The sequence below is a fragment of the Eleutherodactylus coqui genome, chromosome 2 (assembly GCF_035609145.1).
Source record: "Eleutherodactylus coqui strain aEleCoq1 chromosome 2, aEleCoq1.hap1, whole genome shotgun sequence".
In the NCBI taxonomy this organism is placed as follows: Eukaryota; Metazoa; Chordata; class Amphibia; order Anura; family Eleutherodactylidae; genus Eleutherodactylus; species Eleutherodactylus coqui.
Window position 1 is genome coordinate 290,890,774 of NC_089838.1, and position 18,463 is coordinate 290,909,236.

The 18,463-nt window shown below is 42.7% G+C and overlaps 1 protein-coding gene across 2 annotated transcripts in view; it reads left to right on the forward strand.

Annotated features, from left to right (window-relative positions):
* Positions 1-6,197, forward strand: part of TECR (trans-2,3-enoyl-CoA reductase) — a 31,927-nt gene extending 25,730 nt beyond the window's left edge. For both annotated transcript variants that reach the window (XM_066593224.1, XM_066593223.1), the window contains 5 exons: positions 1,543-1,586; positions 2,151-2,208; positions 3,923-4,011; positions 4,119-4,164; positions 5,811-6,197. In XM_066593224.1, the coding sequence (XP_066449321.1) occupies positions 1,543-1,586; positions 2,151-2,208; positions 3,923-4,011; positions 4,119-4,164; positions 5,811-5,938 (365 nt within the window). In that variant the 3' untranslated portion in view covers positions 5,939-6,197. The remainder of the gene's footprint in view (positions 1-1,542; positions 1,587-2,150; positions 2,209-3,922; positions 4,012-4,118; positions 4,165-5,810) is intronic.
* Positions 6,198-18,463: the final 12,266 nt, after the last annotated feature.

Consider the following 18,463-nt stretch of genomic DNA (forward strand, 5'->3'; position numbering starts at 1 on the left):
TTGGGGGAATGGTGAGGAAATGCTGTGACTATTGGGTGGAGTGGTAAGGAACTGCTCTGACTATTGGGGGAATGGTGAGGAAATGCTGTGACTATTGGGTGGAGTGGTAAAAAGCTGCTCTGACTATTGGAATGGTGAGGAAATGCTGTGACTATTGGGTGGAGTGGTAAGGAACTGCTCTGACTATTGGGGGAATGGTGAGGAAATGTTCTGACTATTGGGTGGAGTGGTAAGGAACTGCTGTGACTATTGGGGGAATGGTGAGGAAATGCTGTGACTATTGGGTGGAGTGGTAAGGAACTGCTCTGACTATTGGGGGAATGGTGAGGAAATGCTGTGACTATTGGGTGGAGTGGTAAAAAGCTGCTCTGACGATTGGGGGCATGGTGAGGAAATGTTCTGACTATTGGGTGGAGTGGTAAAAAGCTGCTCTGACTATTGGGGGAATGGTGAGGAAATGCTGTGACTATTGGGTGGAGTGGTAAGGAACTGCTCTGACTATTGGGGGAATGGTGAGGAAATGTTCTGACTATTGGGTGGAGTGGTAAAAAGCTGCTCTGACTATTGGGGGAATGTTGTGGAACTGCTGTGACGATTGGAGAATTTGAGGGGCTTTTTTGTAACGATTGAGAAGGTGGTAAAGGGACTGCTGTGACTATTGGGGAAATGGTATGGGTGACTGCTGTATCGTCCTAGACTTATGGAGGCTTCCCACAGGCGTGTGTGCGATTGTACATGCCTCAGCGCACCATATCTGTGCAGTGAACCAGTCTTTTCTGCTAGCATATCGGCATATTTTACTGTACTTTTTGCGCTCGCAGGGTATAGTTTTTGCACACGGACACAACCATGCCTCAATTTAAACGGCTATTTAGCCCAAAAGTTCCAGATGTATTCTTTTTCCAGTGGAATTGAGCAGTGTATTGCTCACCCCCTATAGACCTATTTGGGGACCCTTGTTGCACAAAAGTAGAGCAGGCTGCTTTTTTTCCACATGCATGTTTTGCGCACGCTAAAAAAGGATGTGTGAGCGAGCCGATTGAAATCAGTGGGTACTAAACATGCGAATTCCCCTATAACCAACTTAAAGGAAATGTGTCTGGTTGTCACCATTAGTAAGTGTAGTAACGAATATTGTAGTTTGGGGTATTGAAATTTCTGGAACGTAAGAGCAAAAACAACCATGACTGCGTGGGATGACCAGGAATACAATACCATCTAGTAATCTGTTTTGTTTTCACTTGTGGTTTATTTTCAGTACTTTTATTTTATCCCATTCTTGCTGTGATACAAATCAGCTCCTTATTCAGCGACGTCCTGGTGAGCCGCTGCTTCTATGGAGCATCCAATCCACCAGGGCAGAGCTGCAGTAGTAAGACATGGGGTGGGTTTACAGGTAACGGCTCAGACATCTTGTTACAATCGAAACCTCCTGTTGTGGGCCTTTTAGGGGCATTTAGGCATATTTCAGTATTTGGTATGGAGTTTTGTGTATGATCCAGGTCTACCTTTACCATGACATGTAATTTTTTTTTTAACCAGTGTATGGAGAAGAACAGGTGAAGCTGGCAACCATCATATTCTTGGTAAGAGATTCCACCTTGCCTTTTTAAAAAGCTTTATTTAAAGTTTTCTAAAATACACCTGGTCCTCTTTACTCTCTCATTTTCTGCTGTTTGCACTCTGTTTCATTTCTGTAAGTTCTGATTTTCAGGTGGTCTTCTTTATTGTTATCTTGTTTGCTGTCCCCTATTAGGGAGGGGGCTTGTAGCATTCTGCCAGTAGTTCACTGTCCTGACTTTCTTGCCCTTACTTCCCATGATTCGTTGCACTGTCTCTCATCAAATCAGTAGGGAGGCAGTATCTGAATGCTCACCCCTCTGCTTTCCTAGGATTACATTTAGAGACATTCTGGCCCAGTATTTAGTAAACCCACTATAACCTGTGTGTATAATGTGTGCACACACATCCACATGCTTTAACAGCAGGAAAGGCAGAGACTGTGGACATCGTTATCACAGTGTCTGCATATCTGTCAGCCTGTGCATGAAGATGAAGGGGAGCTGCCTGTGAAAATAGCTCCTCCCCTTGTTGATATGGAAAAATCAAATACTGTAAGCCAGATAATAATTGTACATCTTCTCTCTTAGTTCTGTCAGCTGGGTAATTTCTCCATACACATCGCTCTGAGGAACCTGCGGCCAGCCGGTAAGTCCTAGGACATAAGTGCTAATGTGTCTATTGCAGAATATTGAGGGTTCAGATACATTAACCCACACTGGCATGTCATGGTTGTCATTCAAAGTCAGGAATTTGATTTGTCCAACATTTTTCTTTATGGAACTGTAGTCCGATCGGCCAGTCCTCTTTCTCGGAGCGCTAGCCTGTCCTTGTATTGGGTGACATCCACACCCAAAGTGCAGGAAAATATAATAATTCTGCAGTAATGTCATTGCACTACAAAGTTTTGGTTGGGCTGTAGCTAGATACTTGTAATTGGTGTCTGCATGGAACGAAACTCCTTTTTTTTTAAAATTAGATGTATTTTTTATTGAACGTTTTCCACCTTTTACATATCTTTATAGCATTTTTGTATACAACTGTTTCCCCTCCTCCCCTCCCTCTCCCCCCCCCCCCCCCCCCGAGGTCTCTCTCTCAACATTTAGTCCTTTGAATGACAGGTTCCTGCGTATTCACAGTCCATCATCATGAACAGTAGTAACGGTTCCTGGAACAAACGTTTATTCTTTAGTCTTCTTGTTGCTTGTCTTCTTTTGTCTTCTTCTTCTGTCATCTTTTTTGGTACAGGGGTAATTGTTTTTGCTGCTTACAAGGGGCAGCCATATACCTTTGCCCGTTGTTTGGCCTCTCTCTCTCCAATCCATCTTATCCTGTTCTGCCCCGTTAATCCTTTCCAATTTGGAACGAAACTCCTTAACGACGTGGCCTATTTGGTCATAACGACTCGACTATTTTTTTTTTTGAGGGAAGGGGGGGGGGTGGTGGTATTTTCATCTCCACATTTCAAAGGCCATAACTTTTTTAAATTTTTCCATTGCCATGACCGTATCAGGGCTTGTGTTTGTGTGGCAAACTGTAGTTTCTATTGGTATCATTTTGGGGTACTAATAATGTATTGTTAAACAAATGTTCCTTTTTTTTGAAGGGCAGGGAAAGCACATCAATTCTGCCATTGTTGCGTTTCCTTTTTGTTTATGCAGTGTTAATCATGCCAATAGACAACATGCTACATTTTTTCTGCGGGCTGGTACAATTACGAAGTTACCCAAATTGTTTTGTTTTTTTTAAATGTTTTTGCAGAATAAAACACCTCTGCATTTAAAGACCCATAACTTTCTTTTTTTTTTTCCCCCCATGGACAGAGCTCTGTGAGGGCTTGTTTTTTTGCGTGACAAGTTGTACTTTTTATTTTCGGGCACATACGGCTTTTTGATTACTTTTTTTTATTTTAATTAAGCATTTCACCTCCATTTTTTTTTTCTTCATTTTTTCTTTTTAAAGATTTTTTTTTTTACTGTGTGGGCTGATGACGTTCGAGGGAGCACGCTCCATCTGTGAACCCTTTACTTGTCACGAAGTACATTGATTGTGGCATGTAAGGGGTTAAGAGAGGAGATCTGTGTTCTAATTGATACCCGCTGTTGCAGCAGGAAGCTGGCCATCAGTTACAGATGGTTTCCACTATGGGATGGCATGAGCTCTCTTCTGAACCTGCACCATCCATAGGTCGTAAGTTTACATCCTGTTGTGTAAAGTGCCCCCCCGGCCAGGAACGTAAACTTGTGTCCTCTGGGGTTGAGGGGTTAAACCACAAGTTGGCTTAGAACATAGATGTGTATTATATCCGCTGTATAATAACTAGAAGTTCATTTTCGCTCCGTTACTATGTTTTGACTCAAAGGCTCAAAGACACGGAAGATTCCCTTCCCAACTCGTAACCCGTTCACATGGATCTTCCTGCTGGTGTCCTGCCCTAACTACACGTACGAGGTAAGCGGCTGAGCCCGTATGATTGATTTAATCATCATTGATACAACCTAACCTTGTACTGATGTTATGTCGTCTACTTCAATATAACGTCTACCTTCATGCCTCAGGTCGGCTCCTGGATTGGATTTGCCATCATGACCCAGTGTCTTCCTGGTGAGTAGGAAATATTTTTGATTAACTTAATTGATTGTTGCTAATGAGCGGATGGAAATAATTGATTATTGCCAGGTCGGCACAGTTCTCAAATGATTGACCCCAGGTTTTTGTAGGTAAAACTGCTGTTTACTCACCAAAAAAGACCATTACAAGTATTTGAAATCCGCGATCAGTTGACATAAAACCACATCTGCTGGGTGTTTCTACACATCGCTGCTGCGACGTGTCTGTAGCTTTAAAAGTTATTAGTGATTTGAAGGGCTTTATCCCTTTACTTATTACTTATTTACCCTATTACTTATCCGCAGGGTAGCTGATAAATGTCTGACTGCTGGGACCCCAGTGATCATGAGAACTCGGGTCCCTGAAATTCCTTGTGTGAATGGAGTGGCAATGCACATTGCTGCTCCATTGGTGGGCTTGGCTATCTTCTTCTGTCCCATTGAAGTGAATGTAGTTGCGGTTGAGGATGAACACTGCCACTCCATTTTCAAGTGAGATTTGGGTACCCCTTTTTTGTGATCACTAGGGGTCCCAGTGGTCGGATCCCCCATTTTAGTGGCTTACCACTATATAAAAGCCCTACCTTGAAAATAATCCCTGGCTGCAATAAAAAAGCAGATACATCACCTAACAGCCACTGTTGCACTTGTCTGCAGGCAATTCTTCCTGGTCCTGGGTTTGAAAAACTCCGCCTCCAGGAAGCGCTGCATCTGATTAGCTTAGCTGCGGCACTTGAAAACCAATCAGAGCCAGTGAATGACTGTGATTGGTTCATGAAGCGCTGACTCTGATTGGCTGAGCTGCGGCGCTTGAGAACAAATCCGAGGGAGTGCTTCTTGGAGGCAGGGTTTTTCAAACCCAGTACCAGGAAGAATAGACTGAAGACAAGTGCCAGGGAGCTGCAGACAAGTACGTCTGCGGCTGTTAACTGACTTATCTGTTTTTTTATTTTTTTATTTCTATGCAGCTATGGCTTATTTTAGGGCTTTTACAGTAGGATTTCCTACTGTAAAAGTTGCATCGCACGAAAACCATGTTTTCATGCAATGCAACAGAAAGGAAGGCTCCATAGGGAAACAGGTTAAAAAAACGTAGCAAATTGCTGCTGTATAGAGCATGCCGCGATTTTGTATTCTAGCAATGTCGCAGGCTACAAAACATCACTGGGGTGGAAGAACCTATTGGCAACCATGGGCTTCACATACATGTGTTTTGTGGCACTCTTGCAGTGCTACAAAATCGCGCGATTTTGTAGCCCGTGTGGAAGCGGCCTAAAGCTGATGTCAGATCATAAGATCATGCGTCACCTGCCCTATATGTCTTAGATTTATGTGCAGATTCTACATTTATCTTGTGTAGAGACGTACTAAAGTAGAATAAAATGTGATTGTTCTCAGAAATGCAGATAAAATAATCTTGTAGATATGATACCTTTCATGGCTAACAGAAAAAAAGTAATGTTGCAGCAAGCTTTCAAGGCTACTAGGCCTCTTCATCAGGCCTGAAGAGACCTAGTAGCCTCGAAAGCTTGCTGAAACGTCTTTTGTTTCTATTGGATATTAAAAGCTATCATATCTAAACAATATTTTTACAGTAATAAGATTATCATATTTTAACTCCTTCCTTCCCTTTTGTCATAGTTGCTCTCTTCTCCTTGGTTGGCTTCATCCAAATGACAATATGGGCCAAAGGAAAACATCGAAGCTACTTGAAGGAGTTTAAGGACTACCCTCCTCTCCGCTCTCCCATCATCCCCTTCATCCTGTGATCTTGGACCTCCTCCTCAATGGTCATTAACTGCCCTCATAACCCTAATCTAGAACTCTCTAACCTCCCAAGTATGCACTGAAGGACCTCGCACTGAAGTCTAACGCTAACACTTCTGTCTCATCATGGGCCGTCTCTGGAAGAATGTTTTCTTTTTCTACTGTGAAGAGATGGGATGAATTCTCTTAACTGAATTTGTCAGCACGTTTTTGGTACTCATAAATTAGAGGGGTATTATAAAGTTCATCTTTATAAGTTGATGATAGTTGTCTTTTGGTGGAATGTTGTGTATCGATCACCTTTTGACCTTTCGCTCCGTTTGCGTATTTTAGTGTATGTTGACATGTACCAGTGATGATGTGGTAGGAATTTTCACTGCTGCTCTACCACAACCTCAGCATATCCTGAAAATTGGTATCACTTTAACACCCCCTTTTGTAAGCCGCTCACACTAAGGACTCATGTCCACAGGCGGATTGGATTCCACATGCGGGAGCCCGCAGCAGAATCCGACCCTGGCCGCGGCCGGTGACCGCACGTACCTGTCTGGGTCGTCTTTTTTCTGTACTGTGTATGTTTGGAAGTGTCCGCTGGTAAGTTGGTGCACATGCGCAGTACAGTTTTTTGTTTTATTTTAAACTCCTGCTTTCCTACGGAATCCATTGGGCTTAAAAGTACCGTTTATAATAATGTTTAAACCCTTTTGGGATCTGGACCTACAAGGCCTTTTGGCTATATCTTCTATCTGGGGGTAGAACAGTTATTTAGGGTGAAATCTGTGCCAAAATCCATGATGTAGCATGTGGATTATGCCGGTAATTGGCAAATCTGACTCATGTTCCAGTACTTTCAAGTCTTGCCTTTTGTTGGACGACCCAGCTTGAGATAACAGTGCCGCGCTCAATTGTATGAGGCTCCTGGTATTCGAGGGACAGAAGAATCCAATGGAGTTCATTAGATGCTCATTGATTTCAGTAAGGGGCGCTGCTGTGGTCCTCCGGGAGATATACTCTGGTCCTCCAGGAGATAAGTACTGCTTGCCCAATTTTCTACTCTGATGCTGCCTGAGAAACCTTCTGTGTGAAAAAGAGGTGTCCAAACAGCATGTATGGCAGTTCCCCTGTGTGTATGGACACATTTTCCCCGGAAGCACTACAACACCTCCACACATACGGAGTCTGATGTGGCATGAGCATGCCAGGTTTTTTTTTGGAGCAAGCAATCAAACCTTTTTTCCCCTCTGGAATAACCTGGTGCCAACTATGGCTCACTATTAATACTTTGGGTACAATACAAGATTGGGTTAAAAGAACAATATCAATAATACTATGGCGGTAAACTGAAATGTAGATCATGCAGTCTATCCTTTATAGGGTTGTCACATAATTATCACCACAGGCTATAGAAACACAGTGTATAAAAACCCACTCAAGTGTCTCTGTTACCGAAGGCTCCTGCCGCTGTATCAGAATCTCAGTACATAACCATGAACAGCAGCAGATTACTAAACAGTCCACATTCTTTGGCGAAGTGCCCTTTGTAACAGCAGGCCTGTTTAACTAGTTTTGTCCCTAGTGCTGTGTACACCTATTGTCTCCTAATGAGGCCGGCCTCACTTACAGTTCTGTAGGGCAGGAATCGCCACAGCTACCAACTCTGAAGTCAGGAGGATGGTTCTACTGCCTTGTCCTCTTCCCTGACATGGTCAGCCTTTCCTCCACTCAGGAGTTTGCTTTTTGGGTGTTGTTTAGTTTCTGCATACAAAAAACTGAATGTGGAATCGGCCTGAGAATGACTGCCTGTTTACTGTGAATGGAGGTGGGTGGGCCAGAACGATACCCATCCCTCTCCACCTTCATTTACTAGAGATAATCAGTTCTGTGTAAAAACACAGGAACAATTATCACTGGGATGACCTGTCGGGCATCTTCCACTTGACAGATCGTTCAGTGTTAAAGGACCATAATACCAAGATCAGAGTATACACTGGTCTTGACCGTGTCCAAAATCAGTACTAAAGAAAGTGTTTCCTTGCTCTTTAAAGGGCTATTCCTATCTCAACCAGATATGGCTGAAATGGGAATATGTAACTGGAGCTAAACCTGGCAAAGGGTCTAGTTCAGACCTGAAATGTGTTATTTTGTTTAAAAGCTTTCTCATTTTGGTAATATACTTACCCATCTGCTTGGTGGTGGGTGCCATTTGCAACTCCTGCTTGCTCACCTGTGAGATGAGAATATACTACCCTACCTAAAGTAATTTGATGCGTGAGCAAGGATCAACATTTTTTTTTTTTCTTTCTCCTTTTTTTTTTTTTACATATGTTAATACTTAGTGGGGCTCCTTTGCTTCTAATGACATTGAATACTCTCTGTGACATATTTTCTTCTAACATCTGATACACTTCATCTGCTATTTCCCTCCATTCATCCTACAAATGTCTGGTGAGCTCTCTCAAAAAAGATGGATGCTGTTCATATTTCCTCACCTAACATTCCAGTTCATCCCAAAGATGTTTAGTAGAGTTCAGGTTGGGACTCCGCAGACCAGTCGTATCATGAAACATCCCGATCCTCAAACCAACATAAAACAGCATTGGATGTGTGACAAGGTGCATTGTCTTAGTGGAAGTATGGCTGACCATTTCCTATTGCCACATTGTTGGCAGCACATTATTGTATAGAATATCAAGGTACACCTCCAAGGTTGTGGTTCTTGCCTCTACAACTAATGGAGTGACAATATAATGGAGCCTCTGCTGTACTTAACTGTTGGCATTCCCTAGACTCCTCCACATCCAGGTCCGTCCATCTGAGCTGAAGATGGAGCAGTGTGATTCATCATTCCATAGAACGTTCTTCTATTACTCACCTGTCCAATGACGACGCTCCTTGTACCATTGTCAGTGGGCCGATGCATTGTGCTTCATGAGGGGCGGCTTGTGTGCAACGGCATAACCCGTACATCGGCTTGTGTGCAGTTCCTGTCACAAATTATGCCTGACTCCTCCAAGGGTCTGCATCCTTTTTAGAATGGGTTAGGACTAGAGATGAGCGAACGTACTCGGTTCGGGTGTTTTTGGACTCGAGCACCGCTTTTTCCGAGTAACTGACTACTCGGACGAAAAGATTCGGGGGTGCGGGGGGAGAGAGAGAGCGCTCCCCCCTGTTCCCCACTGCTACCCCCCCCCACCCCCTCCACCACACCGCCCCCCGCAGCTTTTCGTCCGAGTAGTCAGTTACTTGGAAAAAGCGGTGCTCGGGTCCAAAAACACCCGAACCGAGTACGCTCGCTCATCTCTAGTTAGGAAGGACACATGATGTGCTAATAAGACACGCTGCATTCTACTGATAGTGGTGCCCATATACTTTGGGTGGGATAGTGTCTATCATGAAATTGACTATCTGGCTCACCTGTATACCTATTGGAGGTGCCCGGACCACTTTAGACATGCAGACAAGAGAAAGCCCAGCATGTGCCCTTTATATAAATCTTTATGGAATCTTCTATAAAAATGCATAAGATACACACAGAGATCTACTGCTAATGCATTTCAGGCAATACGGCCTTTACTTACAGCATATTAGTGGAATCATACAAATAGTTTAAAAAAAAAAGCATATAGCAACCAAATACAAAAGAACATATGTAACATGATTAAAACAACCGCTCTCTGAAATAAAGATATGTTTGTTTTCCGCAGCTACCAGCAGCCAGGATTACTAAAAAGTGCCAAAATGGTCATGGAAATAGCACTAAACAGACTGCTTGCCTCTTTCCATAAACCTGCCCACCATAGACAGAAAGGGGTATACCAGAGGGGGTAGTGTTGTGAATGGAGGTAGGATCTACAGTTATCAGAAATATGGCATCTATCATCAGTGTCTGAAATGGAAATACCCTTTGAAGACCAAAATTGGCATGTTTTGTTAAAGGGGTTGTCCCACTTCTAGGTGTTTTCCTGCAGGAAGCAGACAGCTCTGTCTAGTGGACAGGGGCCTGGGTTGGTACTGCAGGCTGAGTCCTATTGAACTGAATTGGCCTGCAGTACCAACTTGGGCCACTGCGCAATGTACGGAGCTGTCTGCTTCCTGCAGGAAAACAGCTAGAAGTGGGGCAACTGTATAAGGGTAAGACTTTAGATATAACAATATATGCAGCGGTAGACAATCTACTCTTGTGCATTAGATATCTAGGGTTGTCCTATAGGTTAGAGTAGCATGGACCAGCTGTTGAATTGTTCAAGACCATGACCTTGTAATAGGCTTTCTTTTTATGTAACTCTGGCTCAAATACTTCCTATAATTCCTTTAACAAGGTGGCTGTGATCTCTCAAATAAAGAGAATATCTCGGGAATGCCATGCAATACACATCAAGGCCCCTCTTGTAGCTAGATGGTGACTTCATCCCTGCGTACTTGCTGAGAAGCGGAGCCCCGCAGACACAATTTATTGTGTGAGGAATTAGGCTTCTGTGAATGAAGCCATGAAGAAGGAGCTTTCTGACCACATAGTAAAGTATTTATCATCCATCAAGTAGCTGCGTACGTAGCTCTGCGGCGATCGCTATTTCCGACCCTAGAAAGGAAAAACAATCTCAGGACATCGCTGCCCAAGGAACTTCCCGGGAACATGTGGAAAGCGGAATGATGCACAGCGAAGTGACGCAGCTTATAAAATGCAAACCAATTCATCTCAGATTGTTCCAAATGTAGAATAAACATAATACACAGACCTGCTTCTTGTCCACATGACATGGCCAAGTACACACTGTCCTAGCAGAAGTAACGGGACACCTAAGCAAGAATCCGAAACAGGATTTATTTACATGTATTACTACCCTGTTTCCCCAAAAATAAGACCTACTCTGATTTTATGGGGAGGCTTGAAACATAAGCCCTACCGCAAAAATAAGCCTTAGCTGCATAAAAAAACCCCATAGAATACATTACCTAGCAGGCTTGATCAAGGGCCCCCAGCTGCTCTCTGAAACTCTGACGCACTTCTTGCAGTCCTCAGCCACCCACAGAAGATCACTTCCTAGTTATGGGATTCATAAATCCCACCTCTAGGAAAGGATGGCTCTGATTGGTTCTCGAGCGTTGCTCAGCCAATCAGTGCTGCAGCTCAGCCAATTCATAAATCCCGCCTCCACAACGCAATGACTGTGATTGGTCCTTTGACTGCTGCTCAGCCAATCAATGCAGCGCTCGATGAACCAATCAGCCATCGTATTGGTACATTGTGTGCTGCATTGATTGACTGAGCAGCGGTTGAAGGACCAATCACAGCCATTGCTTCCTGTAGGCGGGATTTATGAATCCCGTAACCAGGAAGTGATCTGCGGGCAACCAAGGACTGCAAGAAACGCGTTGGAGCTCCAGAGAGCAGCAAGACGGACGTGGACCGAGTCTGCTAGGTAAGTATAAGACATTTCCCGAAAATAAGACCTAGCACCTCTTTTGGGCAAAAAGTAATATGACAGGGTCTTATTTTCAGGGGAACGCGGTACATAGGGCTAATAAATTATTGTTCAGTGTAAATGCTCTGAATGAACAATTAACGAGGACTTTTGCGGAGTCTACTAGGCTGCTGCCATATGCTTGAGGGACTAACCATTGCATAAAAGTAGTTCAATAAAGTTTAATTAACGAAAAGAAAATCTAGTTTTAAAAAAAATATATACACTTTCCCCACAAAAACTTCCCTTTAAATGGCCAAAATGCCCCTTGAAAAGCAACACAGTAGGTTTTGACACGTCCAGAATGACCCAGACAATGGAAATGTTTTGTTATTTATCGCGCCATAAAAATAATTTTAAAAAGTCACACCGGCATTGCTTTTTTTTTTTTGCAAAAGCCACATGTGCCTCAAAGTGGTACTAATATAAACAAAAAACCAGCCCTCCAAGAGCTCTGCTGCCCGGCGATGCGGATTCAATTGCTTTGTTGTTGTGCAAAAGAAGTGAAAAATGTAAAAAAAATCGCAGAAAGGCCGGTCTCACAAAATCGGATAGTCATTGCGGTTTCCTCAAGCGTTTGGTCCGTGGTAATACATGATCAATCGAATGCATTAGATTACACAATTCCGCTCACATTAGTGGGTCAGAATTGTGTGATCCGCTCGCAAAAAAACAGAATGCAGCAGGTTCTATTTTTACCGCGGATGACATAGAGCCAATTGTTCTCTATGGTCCTGGATGTACCCGCACCCATACTCAATTACATTGCATGCACTGCAGGTACCTACATCATCGCTAAGTGCCGGCGTGGGAAATATAGACAAAAATATGCTGTACTGTGCATGACCGCCTATGTGAGTACGTATGTCTGCGCAGTACATTACTTGGCTGTACGCAAGGCCACGGCTGGGCTCACACCTGGAATCGGCTGCGGGCTTTCACAAGCAGATTCCACTTCTGGCCATGTGAGCCTGGCCTAATCGTGCTGATACAAATAAGAAGCTTATCATATTATTTTTACTGAATGATGAACTTTGTAAAAAATCGAAAAATAGTTGTGGAATTTCTGCGGGGGATTTAGATCTCCCCCCCCCCCCCCCCCCAAAAAAAAAATGTCATTTAAGTTCTACAACACATTATATGTACCCCAGTGTGGGGCCATTAAAATCTCCAACTCCAAAAACAAAACAAACCCTCATACTACTATGTCAATTAGTTATGGCTCTTGCAATGCGATGCTGAAAATCCCATGGTCCTTAAGGCAAAAAATAGGCCGGTCACTAAGTATTAACATATGTAAATAAATGCTGCTTAATGCCGTCTCCTATTCAATTACATTTGGTTGTTTAGTGTCGTTACACTGCAGTCCTTTTATCTAGTATCTGCTATGCCTTATGGCCAAAAATATATATTGGAACATCCCTCCTAAATACGGCGTTCAAGTGTTTCAGCCATTGCAACCAGTCATGTCATCTCCGTAGACAAAGGTCAGTAGCAGTACGGGTCACAGTGAAGAGCTCAGGGCCTTTAAACATGACACTATCATGGGATACCATCTCCGCACAAGTCCGTTTGTGAATTCCTGATCGGCTAGATGTGCCGCGGTCATCTGTAAGTGATAGTATTGTGTGGTGGAAGCATCTTGGAGTTACAGCTCTGACATGAAGCGGTAGACAACCCAAGACCACAGATCAAGGTTATTGACTGCTGGAGTATGTGATGCACAAAAATCATTTCCCCTCTGTTGTATCACTCGATCACCATAGAGTCCCGCATGACCTCGGAAAGTGACATCAGAATGGGGACTGTGCAGCAAGAGCTTCCACAAATGGGTTGCCATGATCAAGCAGCTGCACACAAGTCTAAGATTGCAGTGCACAATGTCAAGTGTCGGGTGGAGTGATGTAAAGCATATCATCGTTGGACTAAAAATGTGTTCTCTGAAGTGATAAATCACATTTCACTATGCGGCAGCTTGATGGCTGAATCTGGGTTTGGCAGATGCTCTGAGAACACTACTTACCGGGGTGCATAGCATGTACCAGGACATTTGGTGGAGGAGGGGTAATGATGTGGGGCTGGTAATATTAATGCCATATGGAAAAAATGAAAAAAAGCGGGGTTTGTGATTGTTCCCAGTAAGAGAAAACAAATAATCTTCTAGATATGATAACTTTTAATGGCTAACAAAAATACATGATGTTACAGCGAGCTTTTGGACCTCAGAGGGTCCTTCCTCAGGCATAATGGAACACATCTGCAGACATATTTAATACATTCACATGGGAGGGCAGAAACATGGTGTAGTTCATTTGCATGAGATAAATATCAGAGACAGAGGGTCAGAGGGCAGAGACATGTTGGGATTAATAACATTTAGATTAATAAAATGGAGGGATGACCATAACAGTAAATAATTAGTACAATGACAGGGAATGTGAAATCTCTCCTTCAGACCTGCAAACAAGAAAAATGGAACAATACCTCTGCAGCGCCACCTATTGGATGGCAGCATTCCTTCAAATCAATGTAAGCGTTTCTACCAAGTCTGTAGTCTCTAATATTTATCTAGCAAATTAAGTTTCCCATGCTAGTGCCCTCCTATGTGATTCAAATTTGACAATATCAAATTTATATAGGTTTGGGGTTTTTTTGCAAATTTTCCACACAAAAAAAAATAAAAAAATGTATTTTTTGTTTATCGTTGCATTCAAAGACCTTCTAAAACTTTTTTTTCTGCAACGGTGCTGTAAAAGGGTTTTTTTTTCAGGATGAGCTCTTTAATATCACCATTTGTTGATCCATGCAATGTTTTGATCGCTTTCTATTCAATTTTTTGGAAGGCAAGATTGGCAAAATTAGCTATTTTCGCCATATTTTTTGTATTTTGTTTCATGACGTGCGGGTTAAATAATGTTCTAACTTTTTTCTTCTAGGTCAAAGTTAGTACATTACTTGAATTACTTGAATATCTGCATCTTTTACTATAGTAGTACGTTAGAAAGCCCATGAAACTCAAATGATCGAAGTCAAAAAAGCAGTACAAAACAGAACCGCGTGAAGAGGGCTGATCCATAAAGTGTCCGAGAGTCGCCCCGACTAAACGAATAAAGTTAAAAGGTAGATGAGACATTTCCAGTCTAACGAGCTGCTCACATTATGTTGAATGTATACATTTTAATATAAAAGATATTAAAACCTATCATCACTTGACATACAGGTATGGGACGCCGCTCCTGCCTATTCAGCTGTGCAGAGACGAAGATATACAACTGAATTATGAGGACATTTATATGAGAAAATTCTATATTAGAAGATACAATAGCCCTTCCATCTAACATCTCTAAGCGGCGGTCCGGTCCGCTCGTTACAGCTGCAGGAGGGGAGAGCTCGCCGTTAGACAACAGACTCCCGATATACAAAGCAGAGATGATATATTATAGTTTCCGCCACTCCAGACATGTTTATTCCTCTCTAAAACATTAACATTAGTTTCGAGGTAGAAAGTAGGAAACAATAGTTCCAGTGCTTATATCACGTATTCTATGGTAAATAGCGCCATCTGGTGGATATCTATGGATTTGTATGAAGAAAAGCCAAAAGCAAGTACGCAATTGTAATTATGGAATCAAAGGCATACAGAGATATTGTGGGGTTTTAATGGGTATATAAAGAAGAAGTATAAAAAAAAAGTTTTCTTTTTATGGCCGGACATGCTATAAAGAAAAAAAAACAAAACTAAAACCTTGATACGCTGATGCCAGGAGAAAGGGATGGGCTGCTTCAGCAGTCATCTGATTTCTGACTAGCACTAACAGCGGGAGATTCACCAGAGTTGCTCTGTTGCTACCTGGGAGGAGAAGGCAAGCAAATACCGGTCCTTTTTTTTCTTTATAGCATGCCCAACCATTTAATTAAACGTTTTATGCTCGGACAACCCTTTTAATAAACATCTATGGGTGCTGTATTACTCGGAGGATGTATTCAAGTACTTACTTACATTATTCCTTGGGCAAATTATTAACGTACGTGACGGTCTATAACTGGAATTAGAGAATTACATGGCCTGGCGGTCGAAAGACAAGAGGTTCAAGAAAGAGGAAACTTCTTAGAGACTATTGCAGGTGATGAAGATGTGAGACATGGCAAGAGAGTTAGAGCTGAACCGAAAGAGGCATGTGATTCATGTACAGTTTGGTACGATGAGCTGGACAAGGCTTTGAATGCCAGTATGCTGGAGGCTAAAGCAAAAGTTAATGCTTTCAGATTCTTAAAAACAATTGCTCTATATGTAAATGGTAGGGGTTGGACTCCTGATACCCCGCTGATCAGCTGACTGAAGGGGCTGTGGTGCTCCAGCAAGTGCACTGTCTCGTTGTTTATCAGACACAGTGCCAAACATTTAGTAGTGTCTGTGCCTGGTATTGCAGCTGAATGGGACTGATCTGCAATACCAGGTGCAGCCACTATCAAATGTATGGCACTGTGTCTGGAAAGACGAATGTTGAAGACACAGGTGTAATAGGTTGCCTAAAGGTGGTTAACTGGTTGCCAAGGTAGAGGGCTGTAAAATGTGACAAATTTGCTTGTGCAACAATTTTTGCGACAATTTGAAGAGAGTATGGAATGATTGATTGCTGATTAAACTATAAAAGGAACTGTTTGTGTTGACACAGCAGCAAAGCAAAGACTGCAGTAGTGGCTGAAGTGCTGCTGGAAGGACAGAGAAAGGGCGCAATATTCTGCAGAGTAACTGCTGCCAGTAAGTGGAGGACATTGTGGGATGCATCCCTGCCAGTAAGAAAAGGACAACAGCTGGGAAGTGAGGTAACAGGATCCCCTTGAATCGATTGGGAACACGGTGTAAGTGAAGGAGCAACGATCTGCAGGAAGGACAACAATTGCAAATGCTGCTCCAAAAGGTTCCCTGGACTCTGCAACTGGAGACTGGCTGGGGGAGCACCTGGACAGCAAACTTTTCTATCCCAAGTGACAAACTGTAAGTGGGATCGACTCCAATACAAGTAATATATGTGCACACTGAAAGGGACTAGATTAATTAAAACAGGCCTGTTGTGTAGGCAGACGCTGCTGCAGCTGCTGGTCGTTTGGCAGTCGCTCGCAGATTACAGACTGAAGCCAAACGCTATACTTGTATTACACGAACTGTGTGTTGATGATACAGGACTGATTTATGCTAAATATTGTTAATCTTGTTTTCTCACTATTGTTATTATCCTATGAGTGTTATTTATACCACTAAGTTAGTGCAGGTAACATTAAGTATCTCTAGAACAAAAGTCAAGTTACTTTCTTGTTCCAACACATCTGCTCTTTACATTTCTGTATTCCACAATAAAGCTTGTTTAATTTTGGTAACTCCGTTGGCTGCATCGTATCCTGAAACCTGGCACACTATTTCCTGATGCACAGGCCTGGCTAGAGCACCACAACCCACTCAGTCACAGGGCTTGTTTACACCTGCCTTTCAGGTATTGATGGCTGTCAATAAATTGAACACATGATGATAAATGTATAATTATACAGGGGTTTTGTGGGGCTTTACCCGAACCTTGTAGGTATAAATAAAAACAATGTAGTGATATACTAATCATAGAAATTCTTCTGTCCCTTGTCACTGGCCACCATCATTCTTATGCATTTACTACCGCGTTTCCCCGAAAATAAGACAGTGTCTTATATTAATTTTTGTTCAAAAAGGTTTAACTTTTTTACATGTATAGCTGCCTGGACAATATTTAAATTGACTTTTTTAATTACCTGTTAGCAGGGCTTAATTTTGGAGTATGGCTTATATTTCAAGCATCCTCAGAAAGCCTGAAAAATCTTTTTGCATCCTCAAAAATTCTGGAAAATCATGCTATGTCTTATTTTCAGGGTATGTCGTATTTTTAGGGAAACAGGGTATGACTTTACAATACTCACATGGCTGCAGTGTCCAATAGCAGCTACTCATGGTTAAATCACTATGGGAAACAATGCAGCAACCTACAGATGCTATTCTTTGGTTTTTTGTGTTGACTGTTGGCTAGTTTAACCACTACTAGGCTTTGCTTGTAAAGTTGCTCTAAGTGTTGCCCTTTAAACAAACCCAGGCAGATGTAGAGAACAACAACTTCTATATCTTAAGGGCCCATTAACATGGACCCATTCTATCCAATTAGGCTACTCACATGACGTGCATCCGTGTGCTGTATGATGAGTTGTGACCGAGAATCTCAGGTACACTTCATATACTGCTGTGTGAATGCAGACTAACACTTCCTAGAACTACAAAGTTTGACAGCTAACAGCATACTAAGTGGCACTGTAGCTTGCTCGTTCCAGAACTTTCTAGAACAAAAGTTAACTATTACAAAGAGCTCTTTAGAATTACCGTTACTCTTCAAAGTCTCCAAGACAACACAGACCGAGCAATGCTAGCCAAATGTGCGGCTTGCCTTTGCCAATATGTTGTCAATGTCCTTTTCAATCTTGGCATCTGAGGAGATGATACACCCGAGGTAGCTAAACTGCTGGACAGCTTTCTGTTCTGACTCACCAATGGAGTCTTCCTGAGGTGTGGGCCTTCCTGAGGTGTGGGCTGATAGAGAACTTCTGTTTTCTTCAAACTAATCTCCAACTAAAATAGTCTGGTAGCTTCTACAAAGCGGACTGTTGTGCGCCGCAGCGCTACCTCTGAGTGGGAGCGCAGCATCAGCACCAAAAAGTAGCTCTTAGACTAGTTGTTCCCTTGTCTTAGTATGGGCCTTTAGTCTCTTGATTAAACGTGTTACCATCAGCACCGTATCACCATGGTGTAAAGACCATCCTGGTCATCCAGATCTGCTGTGCCTCTCTGAAGCATCATACTGAAGAAGATCGTGAAGAGGGTTAGTGCAAGAACACAGCCTCACTTTTTCAGTGATGATAGGGACCAATATATTCAGGAGAACCTTTGAAGATATTTTTCCTGCATTGGAAAAAAAAAAGACGTCACGAACGGGCAGAGGCACGTGAGGGGTTGCGAATGGGCAGAGGCATGTGAGGAGTAGCGAACGGGCA